Genomic DNA, 22,436 nt, shown 5'->3' with positions numbered 1-22,436 from the left:
CTAGTCTGTACTAGCTGAGGTCAGCACTTCACTTTTTATCCAGCTATAACAACGAATAGCTTTCTTTCTTTTGGGAGGGCGGACAATTTGCTGATGCTGAGGTAGTTCTTTTACGCCCTCCTCCTTCAATATTCACCGTAGAGGCAACTTCTTCTGGTAGATCGGTTTCATCGACATCTTCAACAACACATTGATAATTCTTTTTGTTGAGGAGAACGGCTTCCGCGCAAAGTTGACTGCCATGTAAATTGTTGATCGTAGGATTGTCTTCCTCACCAGAATCTTCATCAGTGACATCATCATTACAATTAATTGGGGGTAAAACTGCAACATCTAATCCATTATCAGGAATGTCATCGTCGTCTGCGGTTTCAATGATGTCTAACAACTCATTTAGTGTAATCTTCCTTCTGCAAAAAAATGTTTTTAAAAGTAGTTGGATTAGCCCGCAATCCTTCTGGAAGGATGTAAGTATTTGTGAAACTACAGCGGACAAATCATTCACATCAAATGGCTAGTGATCGAATAAGTTATTATATTGAACATATTTTTAGAGTAAACTCACAGCCTAATATCCAGAATTTATTATAGAAAAGAATAAGACTTACCCATCAACAACGAGGTCTATCAATTCAGCCATCACAAATATAAGCACAATTTACTTGGACAACGTTCACTGATTAAATGGAAACGTACAGAAATAAGCATGAAGCAATGATATTTGGTTCTAGCTGTACCTAAAAAATGTATAGCCTAGTTTGTTAGCAGTTACCACAAGTTTGAAAATTAAATTTAAGGAACGATGTTTCAAATCCTTCTGGAAGGCTTTTGGGCGTATCTGGGTTAATGCTCTTACATTCTTTAGCACTGTGCCCTGCCTTCAAACATTTGCTGCATAATTTATTTAGTATTATTTTGTCCCCCTTTCTTGGGTATTAAGAACCATAAATTTCTGGCAAAAAAATAGAATGAGAAAAGTTACATCCCAGTATGCACTTTTTAGGCACTTTTGTGCTTTAGGTGATAACACCGAACCATGTGCTACTTCCAAGGCGTTTCCTTCATGGCTTAGAAATTTCTGTAGTGAACCAAGGTCTGGTATTTCTTTCGAATTCGTTACGGAATTCTCATACCTTAACCTTAGATTATTGTCCAACTTTTGTACAAGTATATACATACGGTGACCATCCGTCCTGTATTATACTGGACAGTCCTCTTTTTTGACCACTTGTCCTGGTAATTTATTAATTTTATACGGGACGCCAAATGTTCTGTATTTCTTTTGATGCCCTGCATTTGTCCCGTATAAAATAGAATGCCATGAACCAGTTTTAAGAGATGTTGGTATATGTATAATCGTAATTTTTTCCATAAACATTTATTATTTTCTAACCCGAATGACTGTGATTGTAATCGAGGGATACATACAGTGTCCAAAATATAAATTAGGACTCGACATTTTAGCAAGGTTTGGCTATTTGTCTTTAGTGTATTTAATGTTTACTATTTTTTTATGAAAGTAAAGCTCTTTTCTTAACAAAAGTCATATAAATCCAAATTTCAGACTTTGTGCAAAAAACTATAAAAATAATTCTGCAATGTTTCACTAAAATTTTAAACTTTTTAGTTAGAATCTAAAAAAAAAATGGTTTGCAGTTTTGTAACTCATTAAAATTTAGTATAATAAAGTACAAGGGGAAAGTGCTGCTCATTTTCTTCTCTTTTAAAAAGTTGTCGAACATACTTTGTATGAAAAATATTTGTAACACCGTCTAAAAAAAAAATGCCAAAAATTAACGGTAAGTCCTACCGGCTTAAAAATTGCACTTTATTGTATTAAATTTAACGAATCTTTTTAAACAAATTTTGCGCGGTAAAAATCTCGAGAAGAATATCCTACAAATTTGTGATGTTACTATAAGGGTGCTGTTTCAGGCATAATACATCTAGGATAATTGAATAAGGATTTAAGCTCTGTAGGTTTTTTTTTTTGCAAAAATTTGCAGAATTATTTTTTGTCCCGTATTCGGCTCCCATAAATATGGTCACCGTATATATACAGTATATTTTGCTTAGCTGCACATCCTTCTTTGCACGAAAAACTTGTGCACGTAACCGAAAAAGGCACTTAAACGACTTTTCTTTACTACTTCAATGAGGAAAGGTATCCGAATCCCTATGAAATCAAATATTGGCGGAGCACTTACCATGTAGAAATTACTGCAAGCGAAATTTTTACCGAATGTTATCTAATTATCTATATAACTACATAAATTGATAGCCATTTTCGTTGTTCTGCGAGATGAGCAAAATAAATAAAGGGTTAAAAATTAGGTAATTGTAGGGCCAGTGCAGGTAAACGTAATACTTTCATTGATAATTGATACTAGTCGCACAATTTTTAAGGCAGGTATCGCCAATGTGCAGGGATATTGAATGCATTTATCAGAGTAGTTTCCTTATAAATGTTAAAAATAATGCTTTTGATGCGCATTTTGGGGTAGGTATCTTAAATGTGCACTTAAGCATAGATCAGCAAAGCAAAATATACTGTAACATAATAATGTAAAATGTTTTCATTGGACAAGCTGAGAGTTCCCAAGGCTTGTATGCTTTCAGAAAGCTCTTCCTGAAATGATTGCACACTTCAGGCAGTCTCAGTCACTACTGGTGCATCTAAAATGTTTTTGAAATTTGTATTTGCCAGCAATCTTTTGTTAGCAGTAGAAGTGGATGGTTTTTTACGAGTTTTTTCTGTGCTGTCTAAAGAAATCTCACTCAATTTGCAGGCTTCAACCTTCTTTTCTAAATCAATTGTATTTTACTGACATAGTATATTTGCTTCCAAAAAAGCCACACTCATGCATCCCCTCGGAAATGGTACAAAAGTCATCAAATAAAAGCTGTGGAGTTAATGGTGGTTGGCTACCGTCCACAAATATAAATATGCACTCTGCATGTCTTTTTAAAATGGCAAGTCCTAAAATTCACTTTGCTGCACACCTTCCTTTTGGTCTATATGAAACTGCAAACACTGTTAATACATACATTTTTTCGTGTGCTAAAAATCGTAGTTATCTAAAGGGCTACATGTCCAAAATTATTGCTACGTGTTCCTAATTAATCTACCTTTGTATATTTAGTGATTCCTGCAAAAATGGGTCATGTAACATTAAAATTAACACAATTTTCTGCATTGTTTACATATTTTTATATGAGTTTTGGCATTTCTCTGTCGCGATTGCACCAAGATGACGTCACGCAAAAATTACGCTCAAAAATCCTCTCTCATTGGCGCAATCTTGTATTCTATCATTCTTGACACATACATATTAAATACTTAGCAATCAACTATGTGCACATTATTAACACACTTTTCTAGGGGTGGAGCAAGAATGATAGAATACAAGATTGCGCCGATCAGAGAGGATTTTGGAGAATAACTTTTGAGTGACGTCACACTGGTGCAATTGCGAGAGAGAAATGCCAAAACGTGAGCAAGAATGGAAGAAGAAGAAAAAATGTTGCAAGGGAAACGTAAACAAGTTGCACAAGTGTGACGTCATGCAAACAACGATTCTGTCAAATTCATTAAGAGAGGAATAGCGGTCCGAGATCGGCGCAATCTTTGTATTCTCTCAATCGTGGGGGTGGAGCATCTATATATGTATATACATATGTACGTATGTACGTTTGTATATATTTCTGACTGCATACCAACACACTTTTTCCATCATCATGATCTATTCCGGTTCTGAATGGTATCGGATTTCTCGGATTTCCATCAGCGGAGCACCCTGTTATCGGTTCCGGTTCCTGAATCAAATTTGTCACCAGCGACATCTTGCGGCTTTTATCTGGGTTCTGAATTTGGATTACGATTGGCGACATCTTTTGGCGGAGCAGCAAAGCTTGCTCCGATTGAGCCACCGGATCAGCAGCAAACCTTATGGCGGTTCTGGAACCGGAGCAGCAGCGCTGCTAGCATATTTATACTACTTACGTTCCTAAGAACAGGGAAAAGTGCAAACTCTATTCGCAACTATGGCGCAAAACTATTTAACAAATTGCCAGGAAATGTTAAAGCGTGTACTAATACAGATGCATTCAAAAAATATGTGACAATGTTGCTTCTTCAAAGTATTAACATCGACATCGTAAAAAATCGGTAAGCTTTTAATACATTAAGTTATAGATCGAAAATGAGTCCATATAGTAACACACAGAATGGTTCCTTACTTTTTCTGTCTCTTTATATATATTTTTTTATTGTAGTTTTATCCCCAATGTGTAGATAAACTTTATATTATTTATTTATTTTGTTATTATTTTATTTTAGTTTTCAAGTAAATAGCTAAATTCTCTCACAAAATGTATTTTTTTGAGAAGGTATATGTATTATTTAGTACTTAAACGCAAACATGTGTGTATGCATATGTACCTTATCTATGTTACACATGTATAACATCCCTGTAGCAAAATTTAGAGACAGTCTGGCAAAGGGCTAGTTCCGCCCTACAAATTTCAGAACTATCTCTGAACTACTGCAAAAGGGATGCAGAACTGGACGGTTGAAACTCATATGTTGCTAGTTGCGCTGTCATCAATGTTACTCCCCTCAGTCATGTGAAAGCTAACAAAAGAGGCACAACTGTACTATACTAGATATATTTTTTTGATTTTCTTAGACCCTAAGACTAATAGAAAACTGATTTCGTATATTTAATATGTAATTCGGCCGCTGTGGTGTAGTGGTAAGCAGTACGCGCTTTCACTCATCAGCACCTGGGTTCAAGCCCTGGTCAAAGCAACATCGCAAAAAATATAGAATAAAAGGTTTTTTCTTAACAGCGGTCGTCCCTCGACAGGCAATGGCAAACCTCCGAGTGCGTTTCCGCGATGAAAAACAGCTTCTCATAAAAATACAATCGCCGTTCGGAGTCGGCGTAAAACTGTAGGTCCCTCCGCTTTGTGTGACAACACAACACACACACGGCCAAACACTAACATATGTGTAAGCGCCAATCTATTATTATTATTATTATTAATATGTAATTCTCTAGTTTATGGTGCAACTGCTAAAATATTTCCAAAAAAGTCGTTATTGGTAATATTGATGTAATTTTTACACATATATACCGCATGTATAAAATTTAATGCAAATTATAACCATAAAATTTAGCTTTTCCACAATAAATTTTCATTAAAAAACCGGCCTCGATCACAATAAAAAATTGTTGAATATAATGGTTATAAGGCCATAAAATAACAAAAACAAATAGCATAAGGAAGAGCACACCTAAAAAGTTAAACATTCTAGTAGAAATATTAACAACAAACCAACAAAACCAACAACCACATGATCAAGTGAATTGCAGCGTAATAGTTGTACTTGATTGTAGTTGGCTTAACATGGGAAATAGTGGAAATAAGCAACAAGAATTAACAAGGCGAACTTAGCACAGTGCGTAGGCAACTGGCTGAATCAGTGGGATCGTCGGTTCGAATCCTACCGAAAGAAGTCCGATGAGGAAATGTGGTGATTTCCGAAATAGCTATCACTTCTACAATTTTTTCAAATTATTGTTGCTTTTCCACAACAAATTTTCATTAAATAAACGGCCTCGAGCTGAATAAAAATTGTTGAATATAATTGTTATATGGCCATAAAATAACAAAAAACAAATAACTTAAGGACGAGCATACCTAAAAATTTCAACATTCTAATAATAGAAATATTAACAAAAAACCAACAAAACCAACAACCACATGATCAAGTGAATTGTAGCGGAATAGTTGTGCTTGATTGTAGTTGGCTTAACATGGGAAATAGAGGAAATAAGCAACAAGAATTAACAAGGCGAACTTAGCACAGTGCGTAGGCAACTGGCTGACTCAGTGGGATCGTCGGTTCGAATCCTACTGAAAGAAGTCTGATGAGGGAATGTGGTGTTTTCCGAAATAAATATCGCTTCTACCATTTTTTCAAATTATTGTTGCTTTTCCACAATAAATTTTCATTAAAAAAACGGCCTCGAGCTCAATAAAAATTGTTGAATATGACATATTTCTTATTTAATAATTTTTACGCTAATACCGATTTTCAGCAAACTTTTAGATTATTTCCTCCTGAATCATATCGTAGTTTTCTATAGACGCTCATGACGCATAGTCCAGAAAGCCTTTCTTCTGTTGTGCTCCTGAGCCAGGTTTTTACTCTTCAAAATATGCTAAACGATCGCTCCACAGTAGCTGTTGTGCAGGGAAAAACACTCAGAATAGAAATACACTTATCTATCGCTGGCAGAAATCTGCTTTATTCTTTAAATAGATCTACAATAATAGGTCTTCAGACAAGTTATTCTTCTTCCATTAATTGTAACAAAGAATGAGTTCACTGCACTGGATCATAGATCTGTTGAAAATGCTGCGCGTTCTCATTTAATCATATACAATGGGTGTAATCTAGATTCTAGACGACGGAAAAGCTGGACTATTTTCATTGGAAAGGCGTATTTATAAAAAGGCCGTTAGTGAATCCAGATACGGTATTAAATATTATAGACCGTTGCCAGTACCCATTTTCATTTACCGATGGGGGATACTTCAGTTTTTTTGTTTACCTGCCAAACGTGGTAGAGAAATTTCTACTCCTAGACGGCTGTAATCATACGAGATCTTTTAATTAACTCCCATGTGACTCCTTCTGCACTCTTGCGAGCTTTCTTAACCACCTCAAAAATATTTTCAATATGCTGACCAACGGCGATGAGTCTATTGTCTTCATTTCCAAAACGTTTGCTGTAGGTTCCAGCTTCATTGAATATTTAGCAGTTGTCATTAACCCTTTCCTGCCCATTGTAGCCATATGGATACTAAGCTTTATTTTTCTAATTTGGGACTGCGGGCTAGTCAGTAGCAGTTGTGGGTAAAAAGGAATAATCATTAAAAATATATGTAGTATATTCATTTGATGTCGAATCATAAAACGACCTTAAAACTGTCAACTTTTAAGAATATTTTAACTAAAATTCAAAATATTTTTTCCTACGTCAAAAAGTTCGTTGAGGAAAGGGTAAAGCAATGATGAATATCGGCCTTGTTATAGCTGCACACAATTGATACGCAGACTTTCTTGTGGCAAAGTTTCGCTGAATTGACAACTTCACAACTTCAGGAAAATTTTGTGAAAATTTCCTGATAGCCTTATATTTTTGCGACCATCTTGTTTCACACAATCGTGATATATCAGGAGCATAATTCTTGCGGGTCATTGATTCGCGAAAAAAGTTTATCACATCTTTTAGGTTAGAAAAAGTATTTCTTATTTCTGGAATCGTGAATTCGATTACGCATACAATTTATATTATTTATTTATTGATTTTAGAAAATTTCTGCCCCCTCTTCCCCTACTTGGCTATGCCCTTGGTTAAATATCTAATACATTTCATTTTCAAGAACATGTGTTTATACATACAAGTTTGTAATGAAATAACAATCTAATTTCAATAAGATTTTTATTAATAAAATTTCTTTTCTCCGAGCTTTCTGTTCCGCAAAAGAATCTATAACATAAATAATGAAAGTTTAAAGATAGAGCTACATAGTCTGTATTGTCCCATAGAGTTTCTCAAATAGGTTTTTATTAATTTTAGTTTCGAAAACCATCGTTCAGTTGTAGGCGCAGGAATTAGAGCATATTACATTAATGCAGTTAATACTTCAGGAAAGCAGGACGTAATATGAAGTATATGAACATGTGCATTTCCAACCGTCGCGAACCGTGCGTTCGGACGCTTTTGAAGTTCAAAAAACAAGGAAAACATACATTTTTATAAATTTTTTTTTATGTGTCCATAGAATTTTGCTAGGTATATCTTTTGTGGAAAAGGGATGATATTTCGATTTTTAATTTTCAATATGAAAGCAACAAACATGCGGTCGCGAATGTACGAATAATAATGGAAGTCGCTTTTGGCTGCAAATTGAAAAATGCAACAAACTGCGAAATGGAACAGAATATTCTAAAGCGATTTATTTTATATTAAAGTTAAATAAAGGTTTTTCCTCCTAAATAATTGCGCCCTGAAATATCTTTTTATTTATAAGCTTAATTACCGGTCGCGAACGTAGGGGTCGCGAACGTACGATTTTTCCATAATTTTTTTATACCTTTCATGAAAATGAACTGATATTATAAATATGGCGCAATGTTTGTAAGTACCAGAAGAAGAACATATAGACCCACATAAATGTTTGCCAAAATGATCAGAACGTCGAGCTGAGTCGATTTAGAGAAGTCCATCTCTCTGTCTGTTTGATCACAATTTGGTCCCTCAGCTTTCCGACTGAAATTTGGTAAGCGAGTGTATTTTTACAATGTATTAATTATTTGTCGGAACCGTCGAAATCGGCCCACTATAACTTATAGCTCCCATACAACTGACTGTTCATTTTAGCTCTCGGTCCTGGTTGACCTCTCTGTGGAAATGCTCATATGGTCTTTAGTTGTTTCTTACTTTAATGAATTTAAGTACTAAAAAATTATAACTTTTAAGTACTTAGTTTTTTCAAACCTGTTACGATATTTCTGAGCTCGCGGTCTCTTGGGCCGGGGCCCTCTCGGATCGGGGGCCCGTGGCATTTTGCAAGCCATGCCACACTATAGTTACGCCTCTGAGTATGCCTCATATTCTATAAATCATTTAAATTCAAATTCCTAGCTGTGCTGAAAACTTGATAGAACTCTTACACTGTCTTCAAATTTCAAACTTTTTAATCAGAGTTGTTTTATAAGTATTTCGAGTATTCAGTTTTGAAGCCAATTAAATTTTAGTGTAGCAAAGTGTAACCTTGCATCTTAAAGGAAAATAATTAAATAGGAGAATACCTTCAAGAGCGTGCGTGAAAGAGCTATGAAAGATAAGCGCGATAAATTATACTACAACTTAATGGGCTATAGAACTGCATACTTATAACTCCAATCTAAAATATTGAAGTTTTTATAACAGTTTCTAGAATTCAACTAAATTTCCAACACAGAAACATGAATTTACAGCGTGGCGACGAATAACTGTTACCCAGGTTTTTTTGAGAAATAAAAGGGTCCTTTATAGATTTTGCGAAAAAAGTATTTTATTGTTAATTTTCCACAGATTTTACTTTATTTGTATTAATTAGTTTTTAAACTTTAACCCTTATTTACATTTACCAGCAGTGTAAGCTTTGAGGGAAAAGTTCATTTGGCACGCAGGTCCTCGTCAGTTAATTTATTCCATGCCTTCTGTAACCATAGGCTAATTTTCACCATTTTGAGTCCTTCTGACCAACATAAGGCCTCGTACTCAAAAATCGAATAGATTCGGAACTGGTGACTAGGACGGCCATTCATTCGACCAACCTTATACAGTTTTTTTCTTTTTTGTAATTTTTTTATACAAAGCCTAAGCAAAAATACACCTGAAAAAGACTTGAGTGCCAAATGAACTTTTCTCTCAAAGTTTACACTGCTGGAAAATGTAGATAAGGATTAAAATTTAAAAAGTAACTAATACAACTATTGTAAAATCTGTGGAAAACTAACAATAAAATACTTTTTTCGCAAAATCTATAAAGGGCCCTCAAAAAAACCTGGGTAACAGTTATTTGTCGCCACGCTGTATATGTTTATATATTCAAAATTCTATATATTCTTATTACATGCCGGAGAGTCTATGTACTACAATTCAATATATTTAATACAATTTATCGCTGAGTTATCACAAATAAGCATTCAATATATCACCGTTTTCCCATTTTTTCACACAATGTAGTTCAGATTTTTACTTATAAATACCACAGATATCCCCATTATACGTATTTTTATGAATAACGGTTTTAGAAAATGAAGTAATAACTGACACTTTATGTTCCTAATTTTAAAGCAAAGTTTGCCTCAAAAAGTCAATTAGTGCAAAACAAATAGCTCTTTAATCATAAAATGAAGTATTTTTTATTTACAAAATTGTATGCGCACTTATTTAATTGCAGTATTTAAAGAAAATGCTCTATACTATACTTTCTGGAACCAGCTCTAAACTAACCACATTTGTTCTAGCCCAGTGGTGACACTTTTTGAACTATCTAGGAACTGTTGTTATACGAACTGTCTCAGAACCATCTAAGCCAGAGTCAGATCAGAACAAGTTCAAAAGTTCTGCGGAGGACGAATATTGTCAATTCATTGGACATCGCCATGTTAAAAAAGACAATTGAAAGCATTGAGTTGGTATAGATGAGGAACCAGTACCGTCCCTTTTCAGGCTAGCTCAGGGAAAGTTCTGAACCAGTTTGATTTGCTGCAGGGTTAATCCTAAATAAATACCCCCAACAGCGCAAATGCATATGTATGTAAATTTCATCACTTTGTAGGATAGTTCAATATTTACAGAAGTCTAATCTAGTTTAGACATACATACAGGCATACAAACATTATGCACTCAAGTGTTTCTTGTCTAACTGATACTACACTTGAGTCAGGGTTTATATATAAGAGGTTGCGCAATGCGCAGGTCCGTTATTTTTCTCGCAAAGTTTGGGCGACAACAACAGCGAAAACAACAAGCAGCGAAAACAACAGGCAGCGTAAAAGACATAAAATTGAAGTGAAGATAAGCGATTTCAAAGGAATTGTAATCGATATCTTATTCAAAAATACATTTAAAGCTAATTTTAAACAAGTTTTTACTTATGCCTTTATGTCGAAAAAGCCACAAAACCTGATTTTTCACAGCGATCATTTTTTGCGAAATTTGCACTCTCACACGTTTATGTATCGATTGTATTGAAATTTGTACACAATAAACTAGATACTATTTTAACTACACTTCTTAATACTTATTAATAACAAAATGGCGGAGATTTTAACAATGTTATGGTGACACCCACGAGCGTGCGTATGTAAGTATGTCTATTCAATTTATAACAAAGAGCTTTAATAAGTTATATTACACCGATAAATTTATGAATTTCAACATTTCACTTAATATGACTTCCAAAATTACTTGTACAAATGCTATGTAAAAATATTTGTTATCTAGAGGCGAGCGCCCGCTCGTGGGTGCCACCATAATATTGTTATAACTGTAGAACTACTTGTTCTCTAAACATGAAACTTTCCCAAAAGTTTCCGTATATTTGTCTATAATGCTGCACTCAAACAAAATAAAAATTTTAAACTTGGTAACACAACTTTTGCATTTGTAAAAACCACCTCCTTAATTTTTATAAAACAGTTAAAATATCCGCCATTTTGTTTTCAATAAGTAATAGGAAGTGTAGTTAGACTCATCTTCTTTAGAATAGTACCTAGTTTATTGTGTACGAATTTCAAATCAATCGATACATAAACGTCTGAGATATAGCGAGTTTAAATGAAAATTGCGTAAAAATTGGCCGCTGTGAAAACTCAGGTTTTGTGGCTTTTTCGACATGAAGGCGTGAAAGCAAAAAAACGCCCTGGGACCATATGCGCAGAGAGAGGCAATTTTTATTTGGCCCATTGCGCGACCTTCTATGCAGCGTTGCCAGGTTGACGTTTTTAACGTCATTTGAACGTTTTTTGTATCCTGCTGACGTTTGGACGTGTTTTGTGTAAAAAATGACGTTTCTTAACTTCCCAGTAATTTTTCGTTGTTACTAAATCTTGTGAGTAGAACTGATTTTGAATTATTTTCTTAATATGTAAATCCTTACAATGTTTGTGTTTTGCTGCAGATGCTTCAAAAGATATTTATTCTTTGGACACAGATGACTTAAATATGATGCAAACCAAGCGTACGAGCATTTTTTTTGGATCCTTGGAGGATGCCGTGTTCAAAGGCTGGTTGTATAAACACTTGAGGGTACGAGGCTTATTGTAATGATTGCAACTGCGCATTAAAGCCCAAATCAGGAAGAGTCCATCTGTTGCAACACGTATGCTCGCAAAACCATCAAAAAAGCTGTGTAGCACAAAACGCCACAAAAAATAGGCGACTTTTTTTAGACTTCATTGAAAATGTAATGAGCTCCTTCTTAGCAGAACGTAATTTAGCATTATCGACAACCGAGCCCTAACCAAATGTCTACAAGAACAAAAAAAAAATATTAAAAATCAATGCGATTATTTAGCTTCTTTAAACTTGCACATTATTGCCCTGAAATTTAACGGGCTATCAAACCACATACTCAAAAAAAATTCTAAAAAAATCTGAATAAAAAATTGAGAATCTAGCAGAGACTTTTTTATAATTTTTGAAAAAGTTTGAAATGTGGATTTATATTTTGTTTGTTATATAACGAGCTTGGCTTTTATGGAAAAATCATAAACATTAAATAAACAAAAGATAAACAGCCAAAATCGATCAAAATGTTGATGATTTAATCAGCTGATCACAAGTGCATGTATAAAATGATTTTTATGTTAATGATCTCAAACCAGTTTACAATGAATTTTAAATATGCGCTGTCAAAGTGACATTTTAATATAGCTTACGTGCAAATGTACCTTAGTATACAATACAAGTTTAATAAGAACAATTTTTTGTACATTCATTTGAAAAAGACGATTTTGGGTAGGAAATGACGTTTTTTCAGATCAAGAGGGACGCTTTCTCATGCCGAAGACCTGACAACACTGCTTCTATGTCAGTGGTCGGCAAAAGTTAAACTGTGACTGTGTTGGTGAGAACAAGAGAACTGCTCCGCATGAGCAACCCAGTCAGAAATTACGAGAAGTGAAACGAAATTTTTAACTTATCGGTCTTCAATAATAACATATAAATACATATATTTAACACATACGTAGTATGTACATATATGTGCATCGCTTATTTACTAAAAATTATCATAACCCCAAAAAAGCAAAAATCGAGTTAAGTATGCAAGAATGAACATAAGCTCTTTCTTATGATGTGTAAAAGTTTCATAGCTGTAACGATTCAGTAGCTCACTAGAACAAAATCAGCCTTATCCTGAGTTTCGTCGGAAAAAAATTCACCCGAAAAATTTTCATCCGCGCATAATAAATTCACGGAAACAAAAAGTGAAAAGTGAACCGGTTTGGAGCAAATGAAACTCATGATAAAGCTGAATATGTATTAATTTTTCCCCTAAGAGTATGTGCAAATTCAAAACTTTAAAGCTGGTTTTCTCTTAAGTTTTCCCCTGGGAGTGTATGTAAATTCAAAACTTTAAAGCTGGTTTTCTCGAGTTTTTAGTTTTATGAGTTATGAAAATATTGAAGTAAAACTCAAATAAAAAATTTCAAAATTCATTTGGATTCACCCAAGTCAAATATTGAAAATTTAAATAAAAAAATTTAAATTCATGTTCATCAAAATTTTCCATATCATTATGAAATGATTAAAAATGTCTTTTATTCGTATACATCTTCTTTTTAACAACCACCCTTTAATTCTTTGAAAAAAATTAACTTCTTTTCATTAAAAAGTCGTTGTATTTCTTCTTCATCAAAATGTTTCCTTATGAAAAGAATCAAAATTTCAAAATAGCATCTATATATCGATGGGCGTTCTTGAAAAGTTTTTTGAGATAGAGTGTTTTCGAACTGGCTGCCGAGATAGGTCGATCTTCCACTCAGCCATCGATATATCGATATGTGATATAATACGCGAAGGCATTTTTTGTGCAGCATAAAAGATCTGCACCGTTCGTTCGATTTTCAAAAAGAGGATGTCAAATTAAAGCGCTTGGCCTGTAGATGTGCAGTAAGGTTTTACTTTTTCGAAAAGAGTTGCCACCTGATAGAAAATTGCATTCAAAANATTTTTTGTGCAGCATAAAAGATCTGCACCGTTCGTTCGATTTTCAAAAAGAGGATGTCAAATTAAAGCGCTTGGCCTGTAGATGTGCAGTAAGGTTTTACTTTTTCGAAAAGAGTTGCCACCTTTTAAAACATTAAGTTCAAAATAATACGCGAAGGCATTTTTTGTGCAGCATAAAAGATCTGCACCGTTCGTTCGATTTTCAAAAGTGAGGTGTCAAATCAAAGGGCTCTGACTTTAGGTGTGCAATAAAGCTTAACGTTTTCGAAAAGAGTTGCCACCTTTTAAAACATTAAGTTCAAAGTAATACGCGAAGGCATTTTTTCTTCCGCATAAAAGATGTGCACCGTTCGTTCGATTTTCAAAAATGGGGTGTCAAATTAAAGCGCTTGGCCGGTAGATGTGGAAACTGGTTTTGTTTTTTCGAAAGGAGTTGCCACCTGTAGATTAAATGAATATAAACTAAGTAATAAGCAATGCCGTCATAACAGCACCGTTCGTTTGATTTTCCAAAATAAGGTGTCAAATTAAAACTATTGGACTGCAGATATGCCATAAGGTTTTACTTTTTTGGAAAGAGTTGCCACCTTTTAAAAAATTTCATTCAAATTCTCTAAAAAAATCAATTATTACAAAATAGGTATCAGTGGAAAGGGTTTTGAAAATATTTGTTTCCTAACTTAACTTTAGGAGGATTGCCACCTGTTTAAAAAATTAAATTAAATTTGAATTAAGAAAATTAATTAGGAGAAATATGTTTCAACATATGGGCGCATAACGAAAGGGGCTTCAGAAGGTGGCCGTTTGAAAATATTTTGAAGAGCGTTGCCACCTTCTTGCAATGTCGAGTTTAATTAACTTATCCAGAAGTTATATGAAATTTCAAAATAATGATGTGAAACGAAAGAATATTAAGAAGACTTTAGTTTGAACACTTAAAATATGTTTGAGGTGTTGGAAGAGGGTTGCCACCTGTTTAAAATTTAAGTTCAAATTATTAAATAAGTTAAATTAATTATTAAAATATGGGTATCAATCGAAGGGGATTGAAAACTCTTTATTTCTGAACTATATTTAGCGGAGTTGCTACATGTTTAATTAATAAAACTCAACCTAATTCATCAGCTCATTAAACTATGTGTCGCAATGTTAGACGAAGAATATTTAAGAATATCTTAGCGCGAAACCACTTTTCAAAAGGGCTGCCACCTGTTTAAAAAGTCGAATTTAACCCTATCTATATATATAATACGCGAAAGCACTTTGTGTCCAGGNATTAAAAATGTCTTTTATTCGTATACATCTTCTTTTTAACAACCACCCTTTAATTCTTTGAAAAAAATTAACTTCTTTTCATTAAAAAGTCGTTGTATTTCTTCTTCATCAAAATGTTTCCTTATGAAAAGAATCAAAATTTCAAAATAGCATCTATATATCGATGGGCGTTCTTGAAAAGTTTTTTGAGATAGAGTGTTTTCGAACTGGCTGCCGAGATAGGTCGATCTTCCACTCAGCCATCGATATATCGATATGTGATATAATACGCGAAGGCATTTTTTGTGCAGCATAAAAGATCTGCACCGTTCGTTCGATTTTCAAAAAGAGGATGTCAAATTAAAGCGCTTGGCCTGTAGATGTGCAGTAAGGTTTTACTTTTTCGAAAAGAGTTGCCACCTGATAGAAAATTGCATTCAAAAAATTTAATAATCAATGCCATCAGATTCACACCGTTCGTTCGATTTTCAAAAGTGAGGTGTCAAATCAAAGGGCTCTGACTTTAGGTGTGCAATAAAGCTTAACGTTTTCGAAAAGAGTTGCCACCTTTTAAAACATTAAGTTCAAAGTAATACGCGAAGGCATTTTTTCTTCCGCATAAAAGATGTGCACCGTTCGTTCGATTTTCAAAAATGGGGTGTCAAATTAAAGCGCTTGGCCGGTAGATGTGGAAACTGGTTTTGTTTTTTCGAAAGGAGTTGCCACCTGTAGATTAAATGAATATAAACTAAGTAATAAGCAATGCCGTCATAACAGCACCGTTCGTTTGATTTTCCAAAATAAGGTGTCAAATTAAAACTATTGGACTGCAGATATGCCATAAGGTTTTACTTTTTTGGAAAGAGTTGCCACCTTTTAAAAAATTTCATTCAAATTCTCTAAAAAAATCAATTATTACAAAATAGGTATCAGTGGAAAGGGTTTTGAAAATATTTGTTTCCTAACTTAACTTTAGGAGGATTGCCACCTGTTTAAAAAATTAAATTAAATTTGAATTAAGAAAATTAATTAGGAGAAATATGTTTCAACATATGGGCGCATAACGAAAGGGGCTTCAGAAGGTGGCCGTTTGAAAATATTTTGAAGAGCGTTGCCACCTTCTTGCAATGTCGAGTTTAATTAACTTATCCAGAAGTTATATGAAATTTCAAAATAATGATGTGAAACGAAAGAATATTAAGAAGACTTTAGTTTGAACACTTAAAATATGTTTGAGGTGTTGGAAGAGGGTTGCCACCTGTTTAAAATTTAAGTTCAAATTATTAAATAAGTTAAATTAATTATTAAAATATGGGTATCAATCGAAGGGGATTGAAAACTCTTTATTTCTGAACTATATTTAGCGGAGTTGCTACATGTTTAATTAATAAAACTCAACCTAATTCATCAGCTCATTAAACTATGTGTCGCAATGTTAGACGAAGAATATTTAAGAATATCCTAGCGCGAAACTACTTTTCAAAAGGGCTGCACCCTGTTTAAAAAGTCGAATTTAACCCTATCTATATATATAATACGCGAAAGCACTTTTTGTCCAGGTGTCATCAGATCTGACCCATTCGTTTGATTTTCAAAAATGAGGTATCAAATTAAAGGGCTTGATATGTAAATGTGCAGTAGGTTTTTACTTTTCCGGTAAGAATGGCCACGTTTTAAGAAAATCAAGTTGAGATTATTTATAAATCAATACCATCATATCCCCATCCTTCGCTCGATTTTTAAAAATGAGGTGTCAAATTAAAAGGCTTCAATGCAGATGTGCAATGAGGTTTTACTTTTTGAAAAGAGTTGCCATAGGTATCAGTCGAAATGGTTATTAAAAGCTTTGCTTCTTAACTGTTAACTTAAATGTTCCCCCACAGGGGTCCAGACTAAAGGAGTTTAAAAAGGTAGTAATTTGAAAATGTTTTGAAAAGGGTTGCCACCTGCTTTAAAAGCCGAATTTAGTTATATGCAGTATTAAACTATGGGTGTTAAACGAAAGAGTGCTAAGAAATCTTCAGTTTAAACACCAAAATTTTGTTTGATGGTTTGAAAAGAGTTGCCAGCTGTTAAATTTAAATAAATTTTTTAATTAAATAAATTACTGAAAGAGGTGATTTTATCGTTCATGGGTTTGAGAAGGATTTATATCTGAACTGTTTAGCCCTTACACGTTTATAACTATTCCAAAGCAGTAAAAATGTTTTTTTTGGTTTGTATCTATTTATTTTGGTTTTATTTAACATTAAAGTAATACAACAAAAAAAAAAGTTTATATTTATGTGTTTTTTTTAAGGGGACATATCGTCGCTCCCAACGAAGAGTAGCACATCTCAAATTACCGTGGAAGACTAGCACGTTTCACTATTCGCGTCGAAGACTAGCACATTTCATTATTCGCGTCGAAAAGTAGCACATTTCAATCTCGCGTGGAAGACTAGCACATTTCACTATCTGCGTGGAAGACTAGCACATTTCAGATTTTTGCGTGGAAGACTAGCACATTTCGTTATTTGCGTGGAAGACTAGCACATTTCAGATTTTTGCGTGGAAGACTAGCACATTTCGTTATTTGCGTGGAAGACTAGCACATTTCAGATTTTCGCTTGGAAGAGTAGCATATTTCAGATTGGTAAGCCGCGAAAACTGCACGTCTCCGGTTTAAAGTAAATCATAAAAGCATAATATATATTGAAAATTCAAACGTTTATTCTATATTTCTTTAATTGTATTATGAAAATCATGAAATTCAGACGGTATATACCGTTTACTAATCATTTGTTGAATATCATCCACTTTTCTTTTTTTTTAAGGTATTTTTCCCTTGTAAGCTTTAGGCAATTCACAGTGTTTCATGGTTGACCATTGAACATTTTTTTTCATTAGGTTCAACTTCTCCTCGCTTTGCATAAAGTCGTATTTTACTGCCATGTCTACTTGATTTTTGCTATTTTTTATTGTAATTTTCCGTACATGTGATATCTTAATTTTTTGCCAATGAAAATATTTGGACAGTTCTTCGAAGGAAAATATTTCATTTGCGTTTGCGTTGTTGAAAATTTGTTGAGTTTTTTTAGTATTCTCCTGGGCTTTAAACTTGGGCCAATATGGATTTTTTTAAGAGAATTGACTTTATTTTAATTGAAGGTTTTTTAAGTAAATAAATAAACATAACATAAATAATATCACTTTGAAACGGGGTGCTCTTGATATGATACTGTATGTATATGTTTTTTCGTATTTATTTATAAATAAAGATTCCCTGAGAAAGACGCGAATGTCGAAAGGTGTAGGAGGAAAAATAAACGTTTATTTTACTTGTAATAACCGGCCAAAAGGCTCCATATACAACACTAAACTTTCAGCATGACCGAAGAAAAATAATTATAGTATAAACATACATATTTATGTAACTTTTTTTTTTAACGGCTGCTACAACCTTATATGAACTGCCTTGCGTATCCCTCTTCCACACAAAAATCTGAAATGTGCTAGTCTTCCAGGCAAATAACGAAATGTGCTACTCTTCCACGCAAAAATCTGAAATGTGCTAGTCTTCCACGCAACAATCTGAAATGTGCTAGTCTTCCACGCAAATAACGAAATGTGCTACTCTTCCACGCAAAAATCTGAAATGTGCTAGTCTTCCACGCAAAAATCTGAAATGTGCTAGTCTTCCACGCAAATAACGAAATGTGCTACTCTTCCACGCAAAAATCTGAAATGTGCTACTTTTCGACGCGAATAATGAAATGTGCTAGTCTTCCACGCTAATAGTGAAATGTGCTAGTCTTCCACGCGAATAGTGAAATGTGCTACTCTTCGTAGGGACCGACGATATATGTCCCTATATGCGTTAAGGTATACATAACAAAATATTTAATTCATAAATTTATTTATAATATAAAAATAAACATTAGTGATATTCAACAAAACAATTACGTTCTGAAGTGTAAAATAAATGAAAGTTACATGTTGAGCATGTGTTATTTGTGCGATTCTCAACATGACTTTTTGCACACTGTACGCATCTTTTTCTATTACTCACTTTCACCATTACATGTGAGGGTGTCCCGCGCTTTTGTGCTAGAGAAGCTCGCTTTTTTGTCATAACAGCTGACGGCAAAGCTCTTTGTCGAGACGAAAAACTGCCAATAAGTGAACGAGCTACTACTTGGCGAAAATCTAGACTTGAAAGCAGACTTCCTTCAACGCGTTTTGCTTCGTACAGCTTGCAATAAATTATATACGAATTATTCATCGCGATATCTAGCAAGTCGAAGAACAATCGTAGGTAGTATTTTATTTTTGCCTTTCTGTCCACTTCGTAACACACTTTTTTTTGGTCCATGAGATCGACCGCTCCCATATTTTTATTGTACTTTAAAACAACTTCAGGGCATATTACATTCATCTTCTCACCACTACCTTGAGCCCGCCGCTTGATTGTCGTTTTCGATATGGGAGACAAGAAATTTGTCAATAAAAATACAGCCTTGTTATCCATCCATTTTATGAACGAAATTCCATTGCTACTGGTCGTGAAAATGTCTCCACGTTTCATGTTTTTATCAGCTGGCACGTTTTTTGGAATATTTTTGCTGTTTGAGCGTACTGTTCCACAAGCTTTTATATTCATTTTCGTCAATTCATACTGAAGATTAGGAGAATTGAAAAAATTGTCAAAGTATATTTCACAACCTATACCCTGTAAATCTTTACGCAATTGCAGCACAACCGATTCACCCAATCCAGTTTCAGGGCCGCTATTTTTTTTCCAGTATACAAATCAAACTGAAATAAATAGCCAGTAGAAGAGTCTGCCCTACACCATAGTTTGAATCCCCATTTTATGGGCTTGTTTTTGACATATTGCTTCATTATATTGTGACCTTTGAACTTAACCATATGCTCGTCTATTGCCTGGATTTTGGTATTGGTCATAGCGCTTTGAAAAGCTTGGTTGAAGTGCTCAAGAATGGGGCGTATTTTGAATGCTCTATCATAAGTTGGATCGGTCCTACTCGGTTCATTAGAATTGTCGCTAAAATGTAAGTTTCTACGTATTTCTTCGAAACGGTTTATAGGCATGACATTAGCAATGTACGGAACTCCCATATCAGGATCTGTAGACCAATAGCTGCGAAATGTGGGTAAGCAATGATACCCCATTACAAAATTCATTCCGAAGAAAGCTTTGACCTCTTCATTACTGATAATAAAACATCGACCGCCTTGTTCAGCATAACGTACTGATTCAGGAACTATAATCTGATCAACTAAGTTTTCGAATCCGGCAACCTTATCGAAAATTTCGACAGGAGTCAGCCCCTCATCAGAAGTGTGGGTGCTATCTCCAATGTTCACTTCACCGAAGTCATATCCATGTTCCTCCAGAAAACAGTGCGGCGAATATGAATTTTTTCGCCAGGTAAAAGATGGGGCAGTAACACTGGGTTGCTGGTTTTCAAGTATGTTGTCTTCTAGAGGCGCTGAATTGGGTTCAATTTCAACAGTAGACAAACCCGCATCCATATCTTGTGCTAAAAATGTTTGGTCCTCTTCGTCAAGGAGCAAACCATCCTCATCGTCGCTGTTGTCAGCCATCAAGACTTCAAAAATTTCTTCTTCCCGCAGCGAAAATTCTCTACGGCGATTTGAAGACATTTTCGGCAGTAAAATATACGAAAATAATAGTCCCAAACTGAAAATAATGGCAAGGCAAAAAATATTAATATTTGGTAGCAAAAGTCGCCTTTGATGCATATATATTTAATATTTATTAAGGTTTGTGAATAGTGTTGCCATCTGTTTAAAATATTAAACTCAATTTGGCGTCTTAACGCCATGCGGGTTCACTAGTATTCTTTATTTGTTAAATGACTTATAACACAAAAGGCATTGCATGCCACCAAAAGCATTTTCAAGCATGTAATATTCCTCGCAAGGCATTTTTGCATACAAGAAACAAAGCGCAATAGCCAAACACGATGTTGATTCGTTGCTCTCTAGCCCAGCGTTGCCAGGTTTCCGTTTTTAACGTCATTTGCATTGTATAGTCTTACAAGTATGGAAAGCGCCATTTTGTTTGTTTACATTTGAAAACAGATGAGATCACTTGATTTTCAATTCTCTCATTCTCCGCACGGAGTTACATTGAAGTTTCAGAAAATCTTTAAAAAGTAAATTGGGAAATATTTTAGAAAAATGTGTTTTTATTCATTTGAATTGATTAAATAACAAATTAAAAATGCATGCCAAGTCTTGCATTTCCAATAATAACGATAAATGTGTATATTCCAGGCAATAATTTAAAATATTTGTAAAACCTATCGTTTTGCGCTAAAATACAACAATGTGTGTAAAATTCGTTGTCATTGTTTCTGTTTTGAATACCATATTCGTGCCTGCCGGTGGAAAAAATAGGTAAATTTGCATTTATTTTTAAGAAAACATATAAATTAAAATATATGTCTATCCAGAGCGACATACGGATAAGTAACGCGATAAATTTGTAAGATGAATACCGCGGAAAATCTTTTGCATCAAAATTTCTATTCTAATTTGCATTTGAATTATGAACGTATTTTTTGAAGACAAATTTTTTATAAATCTTGAGATTGTTGACTTATTTTAGAATTAAAAAGGCTAGTTTATATTAAAAAATATATTTAGACTAGAAGTATGTAAACTACTTTTATTACGATTGAAACGATTTTAATGAATATGGTTACCATTAATAGTAGTATGACAGTTAGATATAATGTATATCTGACAAGAAAAATAGAATACAAGATTGCGCCGTCCTGGCGGCGATGACGTATCTGTACAGAAAGTAAACCAAGTCGATATGGATGTTGAAAGAAAATGTGAGAACAGCCAATTTTTTAATAATAAATTTTTCGATAGGGAACGTCTTTTAATTGTGCTGAATTCTAATAGCCTTATTCATAAAAACAAAAGTAGCTTTAAAAAAGGTTTATAAATTGAAAAATGTTTGCAAACGGCAATTTAAAAAGCTTTTTAAAATTTTTATTTTTTATGAATAAGGCGAAACAAATTTTCATTTAAAATAACTTTAACAAGGAAAATACGAAAAAGGTGATTTTTGCGGAAGTATGTATTAGTGAATTGCAGTGCATTTAAAGTTTCTGAGGTTTCGTTTACTTTTAGATCAGAATTGTCAAAATTGAGAAATTCAAAGTAGCAGTACAATAATCATAGAAAAGAAGATTGCGCCCTGAATGTTTTGGTATCTTTTTTGGTTTCGGTTTGACAGCCAGCTGCTGTGATGATGTGGAAATTTACCACAATGAAGAAAAAGTTGATTAGTTCCTATCGGCAATCAAGTCATTTCAACCACAAAGTTTTATT

At 34.0% G+C, this 22,436-nt stretch overlaps 1 protein-coding gene across 1 annotated transcript; it reads right to left on the bottom strand.

Annotated features, from left to right (window-relative positions):
* Nucleotides 1–43: 43 nt before the first annotated feature.
* On the bottom strand, nt 44–20,729 carry LOC108359730 (piggyBac transposable element-derived protein 3-like). The gene is made up of 4 exons (XM_017611701.1): nt 19,894–20,729; nt 19,471–19,828; nt 566–568; nt 44–514 (listed from the first exon to the last, which is right to left on the bottom strand). The coding sequence occupies exons 1-4, from the start codon at nt 20,727–20,729 to the stop codon at nt 44–46; spliced, it is 1,668 nt and encodes a 555-aa protein (XP_017467190.1).
* Between the last annotated feature and the right edge of the window lie 1,707 nt (nt 20,730–22,436).

This window comes from Rhagoletis zephyria, unplaced genomic scaffold, assembly GCF_001687245.7.
Source record: "Rhagoletis zephyria isolate East Lansing unplaced genomic scaffold, Rhagoletis_zephyria_1.1 Rzeph_scaffold_00445, whole genome shotgun sequence".
NCBI classification, from domain to species: domain Eukaryota; kingdom Metazoa; phylum Arthropoda; class Insecta; order Diptera; family Tephritidae; genus Rhagoletis; species Rhagoletis zephyria.
This window is presented reverse-complemented; position numbering and strand designations above follow the sequence as displayed.

Excerpts from the sequence above, each read along its gene's own strand:
- LOC108359730 (XM_017611701.1), bottom strand. The coding sequence starts at position 20,729 with ATGTCTTCAAATCGCCGTAGAGAATTTTCGCTGCGGGAAGAAGAAATT. Across the intron at positions 19,829-19,893 it reads AAATGGGGATTCAAACTATG|CGGCCCTGAAACTGGATTGG; the intron begins GTGTAGGGCAGA and ends GAAAAAAAATAG.